At 34.2% G+C, this 16,951-nt stretch overlaps 1 protein-coding gene across 1 annotated transcript in view; it reads right to left on the minus strand.

The window, feature by feature from the left end:
• Nucleotides 1-4,028: 4,028 nt before the first annotated feature.
• Nucleotides 4,029-16,951, minus strand: part of CEP128 (centrosomal protein 128) — a 92,578-nt gene continuing 79,655 nt past the window's right edge. Inside the window, exons 21-24 of the mRNA XM_042814980.1 lie at nucleotides 15,463-15,540; nucleotides 13,414-13,527; nucleotides 10,214-10,337; nucleotides 4,029-4,463 (exon numbers count right to left, since the gene is read on the minus strand). Coding sequence (XP_042670914.1) covers nucleotides 4,357-4,463; nucleotides 10,214-10,337; nucleotides 13,414-13,527; nucleotides 15,463-15,540 — 423 coding nt within the window. The 3' untranslated portion in view covers nucleotides 4,029-4,356. The remainder of the gene's footprint in view (nucleotides 4,464-10,213; nucleotides 10,338-13,413; nucleotides 13,528-15,462; nucleotides 15,541-16,951) is intronic.

Consider the following 16,951-nt stretch of genomic DNA (forward strand, 5'->3'; position numbering starts at 1 on the left):
TTTAGATGGAAATACCAACATTTTGAAATTAAAACACCAAAAATAAGCTGTTCTGAAAAGCAGCAAAAATAGCTGTTCCTCCTATTCCTCCTAGGAAAAACCTACCAGATTTTTTCTACATCTATTTCTAAATTTTACAGTTAGATAAAAATAAAAATAAAAAACAAACACCTCAGGAATCTGTGTTGCATTCTCCTCCATTTCCAGATAACTGGTCTGCAACTGACTTCAGTACTGGGAATATAGGCCTTAAAGAGGCACAGATATACTAGGTATGCAGTTTGAATGTGAGGAGATTTAGAGAACCACAGTTAACATTTGACTGTAACAAATAAATGGTATCAGTGTTACAATAATAGCTAGTTCTTTACTGTAATGGTAGTATTGGCATTTTCATTCATGAAAAATATATTCAGTGCTCCTTGGTGCAGCCACTATGCCTCTAAGCCAGAGATGAACTGATAAGTAGACTTCTTACCTCACAAATGGATTTCGAAGAATATAAGAAGAGTATTTTCATTGTTCTATGGAATTTCATCTTCAGCTGTCAGTGAGACAGCTGAAAAGAAAGACCAATAATGTGACTGAGCTCTGAATATTCAAGAAATACTTTCACCATCACCAAAACATGGCCTTCATGAAAATTTTGAGAAAAATAAGAAAATTGCTTTGTTTTGCTTTGTGATTCAGTTCTGCTCTATTCCACTCCACAAAGGGATGGAAACTGCTTGTTACACTGAGATCTATTTTTAATTTGAAGTGTACGTAATACAAATCTACTCTCTTGAATATTTAGTAATTAACTTCTCCAAAGTAATTCAGATAAATACTCTTCTGTTTCCTGTAAATTATTAAAAAACTGAAGGACATTACAAAATGTGAAGGTTAAGTGAAAATTATTTGATGCCAAAATAAAGGCCCAGTGCATTTCTGAAAGCCCTATATTTAAACCCTGTATTCCAGAACAGCTTTATAAGCACAGATACCTGGTCTTAGCTGATTATAGCCATTATTTAATATATACAAATAAAGTAGCCTGATTTACCAAATACTAAACAGAACAAAGAAATAAAACAAATTTAGGTGGGGTAGGACATTTTTTTCATTATTGAAAACTTCTGTTATAGGAAAGAATGTAGGAATGAGTCACTGAAGGGTTAAAATCCATCCTGATAACCAGAAAGGACAGTAATTTTTAAGATATGACATATACAGTATGCTTTATACAAAAATAATCTGGTTTTCTACTTTAAAAAATAAAACTGGTCAAAGGAATATCATTTCAGGCCAATATGGAAAAAATGTTGTTGCTTAAACCACAAAGGGACAGTTTCACATAATGTCATTAAAGGAACTTTAGCCTTCAGTAGAAAGGAAACAAAATTCACTTTGTAATATGAACCTCTATCAAAGGTGGAAGAGAGACAAATATTACATGCTATCTGAACTGCCATGCCAAGAGGGTAAATTTAAGAAACTATTTCCTGGCTTTGGAAACCATAACCCGTCTCATTAATGTGTGTGTCTGTGTGTGTGTGTGTGGTTTTATTTCTTTTCTTCTGTTCCCTCAACCCTTTTAGAAAATGTTAAAGAAGGAAAAAGAATTCTACTGTAAACCCAATCACGCAGTCAAAGGCAAATATATTGAGCACTAAACTTACTAAATTTATTCACCTGCACTTTTAAAAAATAATCCAGAATTTTACGTAATAGCAAGGGAGATTAGACTGCTTATCCATCATTGTTAAATACTGTAAAGCAGAAGTGATGCTGCATAAGGAAAGACACCAGATTTCTGAGTAACAAGTGATAAACAATGTACAAATACATAAAATGGTAAAAACAATGAACATCCAGATTTTTACAAATACCTCAGGAAATAGAGAGGATGTTATTTCTCAACATATTGCTTCTCAGCTGAGGCATTTAAGTTCCATTGATTTTCCAGCAAGTGATTTACTTCAAAAAACATTCCAGCTTCAGTAAAGTCGGTAGAGCACACATTTTTATCCATCAGCAGCAGACTCTTTCCAAAATGATATACATAGCTTTCTCCAAAAGTAATGCCTCCTGTTTATTTTCATGGAAACTACAACAAAGATCACAATGACACTACTTCATAGAGCAAATTCTCAGCTATTAAACACTATTCTTCAACATGGTCACCACCATCAGTCATACATTTTCATCATCAATGAACACGAGCCTGCATGTCACACTCATAAAAACCTGCACCAATGTAAGTTGATGTACAGTTGCTGTCACTACTGCTGAAACACAACACCCTCTGCCTCCCTGTGCTCACACCCAGTTTGGTCTCTCTGAACTTTCAGGAAGCATCCATGAATATGAACGGATGCAGTTTTTTCTCCATTGCAGTTTTTTTCCTCCACAGAGGAATTCCGTGACACTCCTTTACTTCCACATTTCCATGTCAGACACCATCCTGTCAGACTGTCCCTCAGCAACAACATGGAATGGAATATTGGTGAAAAAGTTCATCTACTGCCATACCACCAATATCCACTTCTGACATTATGGGACAACATAATAAAATAGGAGGCATTACTTTCAAACCATCCCTCAGACGTAAGAGAGAGTGATTTGCTGTTTTATAATATATTTTAAAATGACTTTTTAAAATATTTTTGTCAAAATTTTAAGTATTATAAAATCTGCAGGCTGGAGACTTTCTTGCAGTTTTCTAATGTTTAAACAGAAGAAAAAAAAACCACTTTAAACATTTCTAACTGTGCTCTGATCTAATTAAAAAAAATAAATTACAAATGTTGGATATACCATACACTTGGTTTAGTTTATGGTTCCTGTGGCCCGAGTTAAGCACAACTTCATTACGTCCATAGTCTTTGTAGACAATGACAGAAGTTGGATTCCATTTGTCCTGTCTTCTCCAGAAGGGATTATTTGGCTATGTTTGTCCTGCCCTTCCATCGCTGTTGAGATTAGAAGAGATGGACATGACTGCATTGCTTTCCAAACCTTTTGAATTAACAGATGTATAAAAAGCCAATGACAACACAACAATGCACATGCATTATATACATGTGGAAGGTAAAGAAAAGTTTACAAAATAAATAAGAAAAAAATCAAGTCCATAGAAAATGAAAGCAATTTTTTTTTTTCTCTACCATTTTGATATTCTCAGCAAGAAGTTCTGTTTGAAACAGACAGAATCCATATGGACTCTGTAAAGGCTATGGAGTCCACTGGGATGTCAGAAAACTTCAGAAACTTAAAAAGAAAAAAAAAAAATCCTGTTTTAAGGTGGCACATAATGACCTGAGATGCCTATGGCGCTAAAAAACAGTGTTCTAGAGAAACACTTCCTAAGCATGAAAGAAGTGTACAAAATAATTATTGCAATGGTATTCATGTTACACAGTACTCTAATAGATTTGGTAAATTTTTAAGGCACAGCAGTAGTGATTCAATCAGAAGCACTAAAAAAAATGGAAAATAAAATCAGGACCATCAGAAGAACTGTTATTTCTTTTGACAGCAAATTCTTCTGTGATGTGCTGCTTGAGATCACAGTAATGCAGTATTGTACCATTACTGTTTAAAATAGAATCATCCAAACAAATACAATCATGCAATACTGTCAGCATGACATGTCTTTTCTAACTGAGAAGAAAATAAAATAAATAAGTGATCATTAAGCCCTGCTAGTAAAACTTTCACAGCCACTTAGCAATGCCCTTCTGTACACTTAATACAGATGAGTTGAGATTTCAGGTGCTATGAATGCTTTACTAGAGGTCCCACAAGAACAAATTCGCCACAGCATCTGATAAAACTATTCAGAAGAATAATTCTAAACAGCTTATAAGTGACGCATGCTGAGCTTGAAAACATGATATGATTTAGAGGAAATTAGGCATTAATATTTATTGCTTCTTTCATAAATAATTGTTGCAAAGTGAAGGACTTAGATTCATAAATGTACTTGTATAACACTATAATAACTCAATAAATATTAGGACAAACATTTTTTATGGATAGTTCTGATTGTTACTAATATTATTAAATCTTTTTAAATAACACGTCAGCACAAGTCCTGTACATGGGTAAATATCAAAGATTAATGTCACAGTTCTTTAAATTCATAATATTTCAGGGATACAATAAATTTAGTTTAGAACTGCAGAGCAAAATGCAAAAGAATATCACAGTCTCAGAAAACCTTTGGTGTACAGGTTACAGGAGCTGATCAGAGTCTCTTTTGGGACTCTTCATTGAAGTGTTTGGCAATCATTGAATTGTTACGGATGTTTCCTCCTACAGTGGATGGAATTACCAGTTCAAAAAAAGTCTTCTGAGTTTTTGTAAAATGTCCTACTGTTTCCCTCTTCCTGCTTGCAGCTTCATTTCACTGATGGCAACATTAACAGAATCTTCCTTGGTAGCATTTGTATCAAAAGGGATTATTCTCTGCATATGTGCTAAAAAATCAGACAAAAATAGAAACAAAAAAAATCAAAACAATTAAACACCGTCAGAAAAAGACGTACTTTGCAGAGCATGACTATGTTTCATGATGCAGTAATATATTTTACAGAGCAGAATACATGTCATTAATAAGTATTCAATACTAGTAATGCTACAAGTTGACAAAACAGACTCATTTTTTCAGAGAAATACAATCCAAATCTGCTTAATATGGATGTGGACAACATATCTTCCTTATACAAAAAACAAAAAACAAAAAACAAAAAAACAAAAAAAACCATAAACTTCTGCATTTTCTGATATTCAGAACTTTTAACAACATCCCATTTCCATCTAATTTTACAACGCCTTCATTTATATAAGACAAAACAAACCACTCAGAAAATTCTTGAGGAAATGCCATGTTCAATAGCATAAAGTCAGCAAGTGACTCTGAACATTCACAGGATGCCATACCATGTATATTTTTTTGCAACTGGCCACATATAAAATGCTAAATACATTACATTGTATCAAAATCTAGAAAATATAAATTGGGAAACCATCTTATAATAAAGTGCTGGACAAAAAAAAATCCAAATATCCAGACAACTGGCAATTATTTGACAAAGGCAGAAATGAAGGGGAACAAAGTAGATGTTACATAAAATATAATTTTCTTCAATGGCCTCTCCTCTATCATACAAATGTAAGAATTGTGGTACTTCTTGATTGTTTATTACAAATACCAAAGGGCAATTTCTGAAGTGTGCAGTAAAATTGTAGACATATATAATCATTTAGTAGGGATCACGTCCTCATACTTTAATTAAGAGGAGTGAGATGTTTTCATGTCCAGATGGAAAACAAAATCACTGTGTTTGCAACATCAGTAAAACAGTGAGTAAACATTTTTGAGCATAAAACCTTCAGCATTTGTCCAGAATTACACTACTGTATGGCCTTTCAAATTAAGAAAAAAATGAAAAATCATACATAGAATTGCTGTACTGAATGAATTTTCATTTTACAGTTTCCAACTGTCCATGCTTCTTACCACTGAGCAACACAAGTTTGTCTTACAGCATCATGACATTATAATGTCTTTTTAATTTTAATTAAGCTACTTATTTATAAATCTCAATTCAAATTGTCTTAAAAGCTTATGAAAAAGTATATATAGAGGGATAAAGAGAGGCATCAGGATACATTGCAGGAATTAATTGTCATGGCAATAAAAACCAACTTTTAGGACAAATTGCTTTTATTCAACCATGATATCAATTGTACTATAGACCACGTCAAAACAAGAGTATTGTTTATCACTAGATCCAAAGAGTCGGAGAAGACTGTGATCTTAGCTACAGATTGGGAAAACTGGTGGCTATTTTATTCTCCATAAAGTCACAGCTAATGAAGCCCTGGAAAATGAATTCCCAAAAACAACAGAAAGCCAGAAAGACATGTGGCTGCTGGGAAACTATCCAAGCTAAAGCCTTGAAGTGATGAACTGTACAAAGAGAAAGGCAGGATCCAACTTTCAAAGATAATGTAAAGCATCTGCAACTCCTGGGACCTTCATAATATAAAATTATAGAAAATTACAGTGATCATGAAAAACAGTTTCTGAGGATTATTCTTTAGATAACAACCAGTGCTGAGTTTTTAGACCAACTGTTTGGTCTGATAACATTGCAGACTGCAAGCTGTATCTAATGAAGTTCCTTGTATAAATTATATTATAGCTTACACATCTTCCTTTTTAAGAACATGAGTATAGAAATAAAAGCTTAAATTTCCACAACATTTTTATAATAGCTTTTTTTCTTTTTTAAAGAAAAATCATTATAGTTGTAGTAATCCTTCAGGTAGAAAGATGTAGACCAAAGAAAACAGAATGCCAATTACTTTTCCTTTCACCTGCATGCTGAATTGGCAACACTATGTTACACACATAGAGAGAGAGATGCGGATTGTTTTCTTACTTATTCTTTCATTTTTTTTTCCCTTTCTTCAACCAATTTTGAACCTAAATCCCAGGTTTCCCTCCAAAGATAAAGTATGCGTCTGCCCTCTACCCTGATGCTCTTTAAATGTCACACAAAGCTGGTGTTAGGAAGTAACTTTTTTGTACTAGCTATTGACTAAAATCTGTTAGTTTTCATGTGTCTAAGAGAGTAGGGATACGCTGTAACACAAAGGCTTGCAAACTGTTCTGGAAAAATGAATTGAAAAGAAAGGTCTTCTATTTCTGAAAAAAAGATGAATTAGTCATAGCAAATAGCTGATGACACTTACAGGTAGATTTATTAAAAGCCACAGGAGGTTTGGGAGCAAAAGACCTCGATCTAGACTTCACTGTCAAAGCCTCAAGTTATAATTAATTAATATCATTACTGAAATTAAAAGTTCATGGAGTTTATGTGACTAAGATGAGTGAAGTAGTTGATTTTATCATTTAACACTTACTAGTAATCACAGAATCACAGAATCACCCGGGTTGGAAGGGACCTCAAGGATCATGTAGTTCCAACCCCCCTGCCTAGCAGGGCCACCAAACACACACATTCAGATCAGGTTGCCCAGGACCCTGTCCAACCTGGCCTTAAACACATCCAAGGACGGGGCATCCACAACCTCCCTGGGCAGCCCGTTCCAGGGCCTAACCACTCTCCTTTTCTTACAAGAAAAGCTCCCAAATGTTAGAATCACTGCAAAATTTTCACTTGAAACTACATCAACAACTTTAAAATATACTTCAAAATTTGACTGGTGGAGAAGTGGTTCAGTATAAAACATTCAATCACTAATAAGTGTTCAGGGCGTAACTCAAATGCATTAGTGCTCTGAGGCATCAGAAAGGGATGCAAAATATGTGATGAAACCTATGGGAAACCTCTGCCTTCCTGCAATGACAGGTGGAAGCATACACTAGGACATCTAAACCAACATGAAAAATCTTAGACAGGCACCTGACTTGCTCTCCTACTTATTAATTAAGCATAAGAAATATCTAAAAGCACTCGTGCGAAAATAATCAGCAAAATGAGAAATTAAAAACACTTTCATTCCATCAGAATCAAATAAAATCAGGGATAGAAATCTCTTTAGACTACTGCCTGGTTTTAGCTCCCAGAAAATCTGACAAATGGATTTATAATAGAATGCAAATAAGGAAATAAAACACCAAGTATTTTCATAACCAATTTCTTTCCCTTAAAAATTAATAGAAAAAGGTAAAACACATGTGCTGTAAAACCTTTCTAGCACCATTGTGAGACTTGGAATATATGAACTATGAAGATACGATTAACTTATGATTTAGAAAACACTTTCCAGAAGAAAAAACACAACAGTCCCTTAATCACATCTAAACATGGTTTCAGAAGAAGCCTTTCAGAACTTTTGAAGATTTTGCAAATATTTCATAATGATCAACACTGAATCATTACTGTCTTCCATAATTTATTTTTCATCTCCAGAAAACTTTTCCAGTTGAGGGAGAGAAAAAAATATCCAAAACTGGCTTGCTAGATTGGTATTCAGGTTCCTCATATATTCCTTATCAGAACTGGAGCTCTTCTCTTTCCTCCCCCAGTGTAGAAATATTAGACTATTAGAAGACATATTAGAAATATGCCTCTTTCAAGGGCTTTTTCAATTTATGTCTTAGCCAAGAATGCTCTGCAAGTATTGCAACTTTAAGAGTTAGGAGCATCTTACCTATAGAATAAGATAGAAAAGAAGTTTTAATCTTACTACCAGGCCTCAGTATGGCATTAAGTCTCATTAAAGCTATAAAAGCAACGTGGATAATTGTGATTACTTTTAAAATTTGAAAGAAAAGAAGCAAAATAATAATTGGCTGCATACACTACAGCATTCAACCCTCAGCCGCATGCCTGTTCTTGATAATAATAATACTGTCTCCTTTGTTAAGAAGATGCCTGAGAAAGATAATCTATGTTTTATCCAAATACAATCCTCTTTCAGTTTCAAAACTATAACCTACCATCATCCACTCCTGTGTGAGGCAGAACATCTTTAGCATTTGTAAGTCACTGGCATTAATTCTATCAAATATAATGCTCTTTGCTAGAAGAAAATTGAAATAGAATATAGTAGAACAGGGTAGAATAGAACAGCCTTAGTTGAAATGGAAATTGTTTTTCCTTATTCAATTAATTCCTTTAAGTGATCAGCTGTATAAAAAATTAAGTCTAACAACACTATTCCTTAATTGACTAATTTGAACATGTTAGAAATATGTTGCATGGAGCTTACTGCACCTCATTCAGCACCTCTATTCTTACAAACTGCACTTCTACAACAATGCTCCTTCACCCACCATGTTCTCACTTAGTGCACGCCAGTTGCAACAAGTGGAGTTTCTCCATATGTTCTGCATTCTTTTTCAGAAGTGGAAGAGCAAAAACTGAGATCCAGCCCAAAATAAATTTAAAAGTACTGAAATCCCATCAAGTTTCATTCATATTAAGCAATATAAACATATTTCTAATATTTTGTGAGCATTCGTGCTGCATCTTCAAATTTCCACAAGTTTTTGCAGTGGAATTGCAGAAAAGCAGCAGGAAGCTGCTAAGGTAGATCTTTTGGAGATGAACTTGTTCAACATGCCCGCAAAGTATGGGTTGTCCCTTTTTTGAAACATACCCTTAACAATTGAGCTGTATTTAACTTGGAAAGACATTGACAGGTATTAAAGAAAAATGGGAGAACAACTTTGAATCAGGGAAAATTGTTCCTGAAGTACAGATGAGATCGAGGCTTTCACCCATATGCTTTGTTTCCACTGTTGTTATTCAGAAAGTTCTGCAAAAAGATATTTAATCACAAGCTACAGAATTTGAGAGGAAAAGAAAGCAACTGTCTTCAACCTTACCAGATCAACTCAGGACTTACTGTTGGTGAGCAGTGATTTACTACAGTATTCATTCCATGACAAAGATGTTTGGAAGTGCAATGAAGCCTGAAATAGGACTTTCCATTACACAGAATGCACTAGGTTGCCAAAGCACAAACTGGTTATATTGAAAAGAAATGGAAGGTAGTATCCTTCAGAATAAAAGTTTTTGACATCCTTATGCTGATATCTGGTATGCTGAGAATTGTATATATACACATATAGGTATATGTGTGCTTATATATATGTATATACATGTTTTCTTTTCTGTATGTATACTCATTTTTTTCTAAATCAGTTCTGACACTCATGGAAAGGTATTCTTGCACCAGATAAAGATCTAATATATCTTAACTTTTTTTGTGCAGTTCCCATCTGTATCAGAGATCAGGTAACCTCTAATGACCACAAGTTATACACATGCACTAGAAAGAATTGTTAAAAACTTTTGAAGTAGAGGCAAAATTAGTGAATTCAACTCTTATTAAGTTGCTGCACAGTCATGAGACTTAGAACATATCTTTAGCCTCTGAGAAGATGCACAGCTTACACATGCATGATTGTTCATGTAGAGATTGCAAAACCAAATTCTTTGGAAAAGGTCTGGCTGACAAACATACATATTTTATTTTCTAGTTAAAAATAAAGGTATAATTATGATGTTACAAAGTTATTCACAGAAACAGACATCTATCTGGTACCTAATGCTGAAATATAGAAGAACTCTTCAGAAAGTTCTAGCACTTTTTCTTAATACTTGTTCAAGTAAAACAACTTTAAAAGAGGAAAATATATTACCTGTTGTGTGTTGGTTTTTTTTTCCCATGAAACAATACTTACAACTAGAATCTGAGAGCAGTGAGCTGGACAAAAAGTTGTTTTGAGTTTGCCAACTAGAAGAAGAAGCAGCCACTTGTATACCAGAAATTTCGGCATCCATTTCCACATGGCTGCTGCATCCATCCTATGGCCAATTAAACAAAATACTATTTCACATCATTAAGCTGTAAAATTTTACAAAATACATGCTGTTACATATATCTATGCTCTGATTTCACACATTTTGGAGAATACTGATTTGAATTCTCAAATACGTGTTGTAATAGATATTTGCTTATGAATTCTGTAGGCAGACAATAGGTTTTATCACTGCAAAATCTTTGAAAATCTTCAGCTGAGAAAACCACTGGGAGCACTGTTGTTGTTACTATCATCAGTTGCAATAATGTTCTTTTCTCTATCTACCTCACATCCACAGTGCAAGGCAAAGCATATTGGCAAGACAGGCATCAACAAATAATGAAGTTTCCACCAATGAATGGTCTACATCAATTTACTAAAGTTCAACAATTTAGTAATAATAAAATTTAAATCCATTTTCCATGCCTCTGAGGAAACTCCAACTTCACTGATTTTTCATATCAAAGTACCTGAAGATGTTTTTTTCACTTTTGTTTTCTTTTAATCATTTAATAAAGTTTGAAGTTCAATGTTAATATTTATGGCCAGACCTGTACAACATAGCTTTTCAGTGAGAAAAGTCATTTGGTTTGCAAGCTATGAAAAGAATGTATTTTTTAAAAGCCTATTTGAATCCTTATTAACAATGCAACAGGTGGTCCACAGTTGTAATCAATAGCTTCTAACATAAGATTAAAAGCTTGCTTTGGTATCCTAATTACTCAGTTTCTTGAAATGAGAAAAGATAATAATGCACAAATGCATCAGTATATAAACCATACAGTTTTGCTTCTGAATTCTTATGATAAACACCCCAAGGCAATTTTGTTAAAACAGATTTCAAATTACTGTTAATACTGATGCTAAGATTTGAAAACCGAACAGGAAATAAAATAAATTTCAAAGTTAATTTAGAGATACAATAAGCTTTTGTCCCATCAGTGAAGAGAGATTTACTCCTATTAAGACTAATAGGAATTACTACTGTGCTACCCTATGTGCTGATGAGAGACTTAGTACACAAAATGTACACAGAACAACAACTTTAAAAGAAAATAAAAATTTAGTCTTTCCAATCTGCTTCCAGAAATGCTTTGTTATAGTAGAGCTTTAAAAAAAAAAAAAGAACAAACAAGGTATGTACACCACAATCTGCTTTTTCTTTACAGAAATTTGCATTTACATACTGTATTTTTCTCACGTGATTTTTTTAATACTTACATGCATTTAACTAAGTGGTCAGTTGTTTTTAGCAGGGAAACTGTCCTAGAATATTTTAATCTGTTCAAAACAACAATCTTTAGGTTTCTTCTAGCTTTTTCTTTTGATTTTGCATTAGCTGGTATTCTTTACTCCTTATTTTATTATTACTGGTTATATTTACCTCCTTTTTCCCTAATTTCTTCTTTAGCTACTAACAATTAGCTCGTTAGTTGAAAAATCACCCTCAACGTCTGACGTCCTTTATTAGCTGAAACGTTACACTTTAACCTATAGGAACGCAAATTATGATTTTGCTGACATTCTAAGCAACAGGTATTTCACAGCCAGTGTCTTCAAGCAATATTATCTACCAAATATCTGTCAACTTCTCACAGGAGAAACATAACAGTGTGCAGAGCATGAATCAAAACCATCACAAACAATGAACTTTGATGTCCTCCAGACTACAATCCTTCACCAATCAATTTTAGAGACTCCCTACTAACTAACAGTAAACACTTTTTAGAAAAGAAACAACAATGCATTTGAGTCAGTTCCAAGGGAGGGTAAGAAAGGCAAGCATTAAAAACGGATTTTTTAGACTAAGCCAGCCTGACCACTGCAATCAGATTAGCACCCGTATGTTACTTGTTTTTGAACGTTCTGTTCTATTTGTAACAGCTGTGACAGCAAAGAGGACTGTACGTCATGCAAAAAAACAATTAGAACTGACTAAAAGGAAGTCATTAAATGCTCCTTCTTGTCTAAAGATAGAGGAAACATCAGTTTGGAATCAGCCTTTCACAGATTTTGAACACATCACATCAGTAAGCTCAGTCAGTTTAGGTCAATACTATATTCTGTTCTAAGTTGATTACATTCCACTTAGATTTTCAGTATTTTCCAGATTTCAATGGCCACTGAATTATTAAGTCTTGTAAAGGCAAGAGAAATTCCAGAAACTGCAGACTACTAGTAGCAATAGTATGAAAGTGAATCTGCCCTGTTCTTTTCATACAGAAGAACATGGCTCAGGTAGTTTCACAGTGTTGTCTTACAGCAGCGACTTGTTCAGCTAAAATACTCTATTTTATCTTTTCCTCTTGTTAAAAAACCTACTGTTAGGTAGGCTCATATTTTAGAAGACTGCTGTGGAGGAAGTGGCAACACAAACAGCCTGAAGTTTTTTTGTAACATGGGGCATGATCCTACATTGGGACCTCAACTGCCAAGAGACACACCTGACACTGTCAATGAATCCTGATTGCAATAGCAGAAAATTCTCAGTTCTCAATTCTGAACATTTATTTCAGCACTACTTGAACAACAACGTTATTTCTTACTTTTTTACATTACTTGAATTTCAACATTACCTTTAGCAAATCACTACTCTCCCTCAATTTTGTTTATGTATGAAATAGACATGATTGTAAAGAATACAGAGATGAAGTACTAAAAAAAAAAAACAACACTATTTGCAGTCTACAAATCAATTAACAAAAAAAAAAAATTCAATAGCTCTCTTAAACCTAAAAGGACAAGGGAAAAGCAAACAAACCAATCAAAAAACTGTGAACATAATTTGGCAAAGCAGTGGTACAACCTAAGACTTGAGAATAGTAAAGTACAGATTTGCTTTTCCATGGAATTTTTAAGAGTTTTTGGAATATTTCAGTTTATAACAAAGACAACAAAATGTCACCAAATTTTACAACTACTATAGCAGTTACACAAAACTTTGCCATTCCAGGAAAGAAACAGCAACAATTCACATACATTTTTAGTCTGTTTTTGCATCATGAGTTAATATACGCTAAATAACCTTACGTTGCTGACTAAAAGCAATCACAAAACCAAAGTGTAGTACACACACTTACCTTGAATTGTTGGGCTCTTTGTTTTGAGCCTTCCAGCTGCTGCTGCAGAGAAGTCACTATTTCTTTATACTTTGTATACCTCTCCTCAATCATCTCCCTCCTGCAATGGGACTCCTAGAAAAGCATTGAAATATATAAATGATATTGTAATTTGAAAATCAGTTAGCAAAAATTGGTTGGCTACTGCCTATATGGGTATCCAGGATTTTCCATGCAGCTCAGGAGAGAGAATCACTAACTTTCAGAGGCTGAAATACAAGGGCCATATGAAAGTATGATGTTTTTTATGTACAAAATACTAATATTAAATATTAAAAAGTAATCCTTCATTGGTGATTGATTGTCTGGTAACTCTTTCCAAAATTTCATAGCTTCTAACAAAGGAATTTTGCAATGTATAAAAATTAATTACAGTTTTTTAGAAAAATGTTTTAAGTAACAACTCTTCTAATGACTATTATAATGTGACACTCTCTACATATATTCTGAGTTGCTAATTACGTTTTGACCTATTCCGACATTTGCTCTGGAAGTAATGATTTTTTATTTTATTATGTTTGCCCACAGTGCCAGAGGTGGATGTTGGTGGCATGGCAACAGAGATCGAACTTTCCCACCAATATTCCATTACATGTTGTTGCTGTGCAACAGATGGCAGCAGAGGGGCAGTCTGATAGAATGGCATATGACTTGGAAGTGCAGATGAAGCAAAGGGATGTCATGGAATTCCCTCATGCGGAAAAAAAACTACATCTTTTCACATTTGTGGATGCTTCCTGAAAGTCTAGAGTTCAAACAGTGGGTGTGAGCACAGCTGAGGCAGTGGGTGATGTGGCGACTGCTGTCAGCAGTGGCAACAATGAAGTGAAAGACAAACCTCATTCCAAACAGCTATGCACAGCTGCCAAACCATGAAATAAAGAGCACGTCAATCAGTATCTTAGCAGAACTTAGCTTATTTGACCAGAGAACTGTGTGTGGAGCTGAATATTGTCTTCAGTGTTTTGGAAATGATAGCAGTATTGTAGGAATATCACAAAGTTTGCGCCAAGTGGGTTGCACAAATGCTCACAGAGAAACAGAAAGAGCACTGTATGCAAGTTTGTCACAACCTATTTAATTGACATGAAGCTAAAGGTGACAGTTTCCTGCATCATGTCATTATCAGTGATGAGATACTGTGTCACCATTATTAGCTGGAGACAAAAAAGCAGTCCATGGAGGAGCCACATGTGAATTTCACATTGAAGAAAACATTCAAGATGCAGCTGTAAGGGTGTAAACTGATGTGCACTGTCTTTTGCAATAAGAAAGGGGTGATCCTTCTGGATTTCCTGGAATTCAGACAAACCATCAACTGTCTGCTGCTCTATGAAGCTCAAATTTCCAGAGTCAGGCCAGAGAAGGTGACAACCTTTTTCTTGCAACATGAAAAGAGCAGGCTCTGTATCAGTTTGAAGACCATACAACACGTTGCCAGTCTTGTCTGGACAGTCCTACCATGCCCACTGTACACTCTGGATTTGGCATATTCTGACTTCCATATGCTTGGGTAGGTGAAACATGAAATATTGCATAGGCAATATTTTTCAGCAACAGCCCATCATGGCAGCTGTGAAATAGTGGGTCATTTCCCCTGACAAGCACTGCGTGCAGGCTCCTATTTATTGCTGGCAAAAACACACATCTATTGGTGGTGACTACACTGAAAAATACTGCTTTGTAGCTGAGAATTTGCTCTGTCAAACAGTGTTGTGCTCTTTGTATCTGCTGCAGTTTCCATGGAAATAATTAGCATTACTTTCTGAGCAACCTACACATAGTACTAAACATTTGCTTGCATTATGGAACACCTCACCTGTATTACTACCTACTACTAAATTCACGGCCTCAGTAAAGCTGAGGCAAAAAAAAAATGGCTTACTGTATGTTTTTGTCATATGTAATTTGATGTATCTTGTTAACTGATTTATCTATACATATGGGGTTAACGTTAGTTAATTGAAATAATTTAGAACTACTAAAAGAGTCAAGTGAAGTCGTTCTCACTCCAATATCTTTGAAATCTTCTAAGAGGCTCAGTTTCTCAGGAACAGACTCCAGATGGTCTAAAGCTACTCGAGTACTCTAAAGAAGAGAACGCAAGAGAAAACATTAGAAATAAATAGATAAATAAATAAATAATCAACACTCAACTAAACATGCCATTGCTACTATAATTTATAAGCAATTTTTCAAACTACTATAATATAGTACATGAAAAGTGTAGTACTTGTTAGCATAATTACATGCTGGCTTGTACACATAACAATGAATAATCAATCTCTTTTCATCTTCTCTCTGCAATGTCTCACAAAACTGAACCTGAAGCCAATACACAGTCTTAATATAAACTATATTAGACTGTTGACATAAGATATTGATTTCTCTGTTTTACTGATTATTTAGTTTAATTAGACCAAAAGTGATACTGGAAAAAGATATTAGGATTTATTTCTATTAAATAATCACCTGGCTAAATCAGTTCTACAGAAATCTGAGTTCTTTTTATTTATGAGACCAATGGGGCTTCTCACGTTCCAGGAAATATTTTTTATCCTTCCGCTGCACACTTAGCTAAAAAAGGGCCCTCACCCCATTGTTAAATCCTGAACAAGGAATGGAAGACTCAGTAGGAGAAAAAACAAAGGCTTATCAAGAAGATGAAGTCTAGAATCTGTCTCTTGTTTCAGATTAGATTTTATTCTTCACATAACATATAACAGTTATCACAGTTAAGAAGAAGTTATCACAGCTAAGAAGAACAAACTTTGCGAGGGCTGGACAAATAGTTTCTTCAAGAACAATATAAAGAGTAAAAAACCAAATGGGAAAAAAAAGCATTGACCAGAAAGGATTTTTAAGATTCCAAGAACCACAGGAAGAATTGTCAGAAGTGAAACAGAGTAAAACAAAGAAGCCTTAGACATTTGGTCAGAACAAGAAAATACAAAGAGAGGGAAAGTAAGGTAGAAATTATCTAGGTATGAACCTAAAACATAATGACTTTTGCCTTTATACTAAAGCAATAATTTAACATCTTAGTTTTTTAAAAACTGTACAGGAATTATGTAAGAATGAATATATGAAGACATGCCTGGAAGATAAGTAAACCATTTCCTGACATGGGCAGCACTTTTGCAAAGCTGTTTGCAAAGCTGACATCTGATTTTGACAAAAGATGAAAAAACCTTGTAGGGACAGGAAAGTGCATACTTGTGCCAGTCTCTAGTGAAGAAAGCAGGGCAACCCAAATTCACAAAATTTTAAAGTCAGAACTAATAAGGGTTATTACTTGTAACAAGAAAATAGTACACCCTTCTTTCTCACATGAGTTGATTAGTAGATTTTCCATTTGGCTAGCTGTGCTTAGATCAAAATCATACATATTTTTTTAATTTTCATAAGAAATTCTGTATTTTAATATGTGACAATTTGCAATCATGTAGGGGTTTTTTTTCCTTTTTTTTTTTTTCTTTTTTTTTTTTTTTTTTTTTTT

The sequence above is a fragment of the Centrocercus urophasianus genome, unplaced genomic scaffold, assembly GCF_019232065.1.
Source record: "Centrocercus urophasianus isolate 14NV4802_14NV808 unplaced genomic scaffold, USGS_Curo_1.0 seq_14, whole genome shotgun sequence".
In the NCBI taxonomy this organism is placed as follows: domain Eukaryota; kingdom Metazoa; phylum Chordata; class Aves; order Galliformes; family Phasianidae; genus Centrocercus; species Centrocercus urophasianus.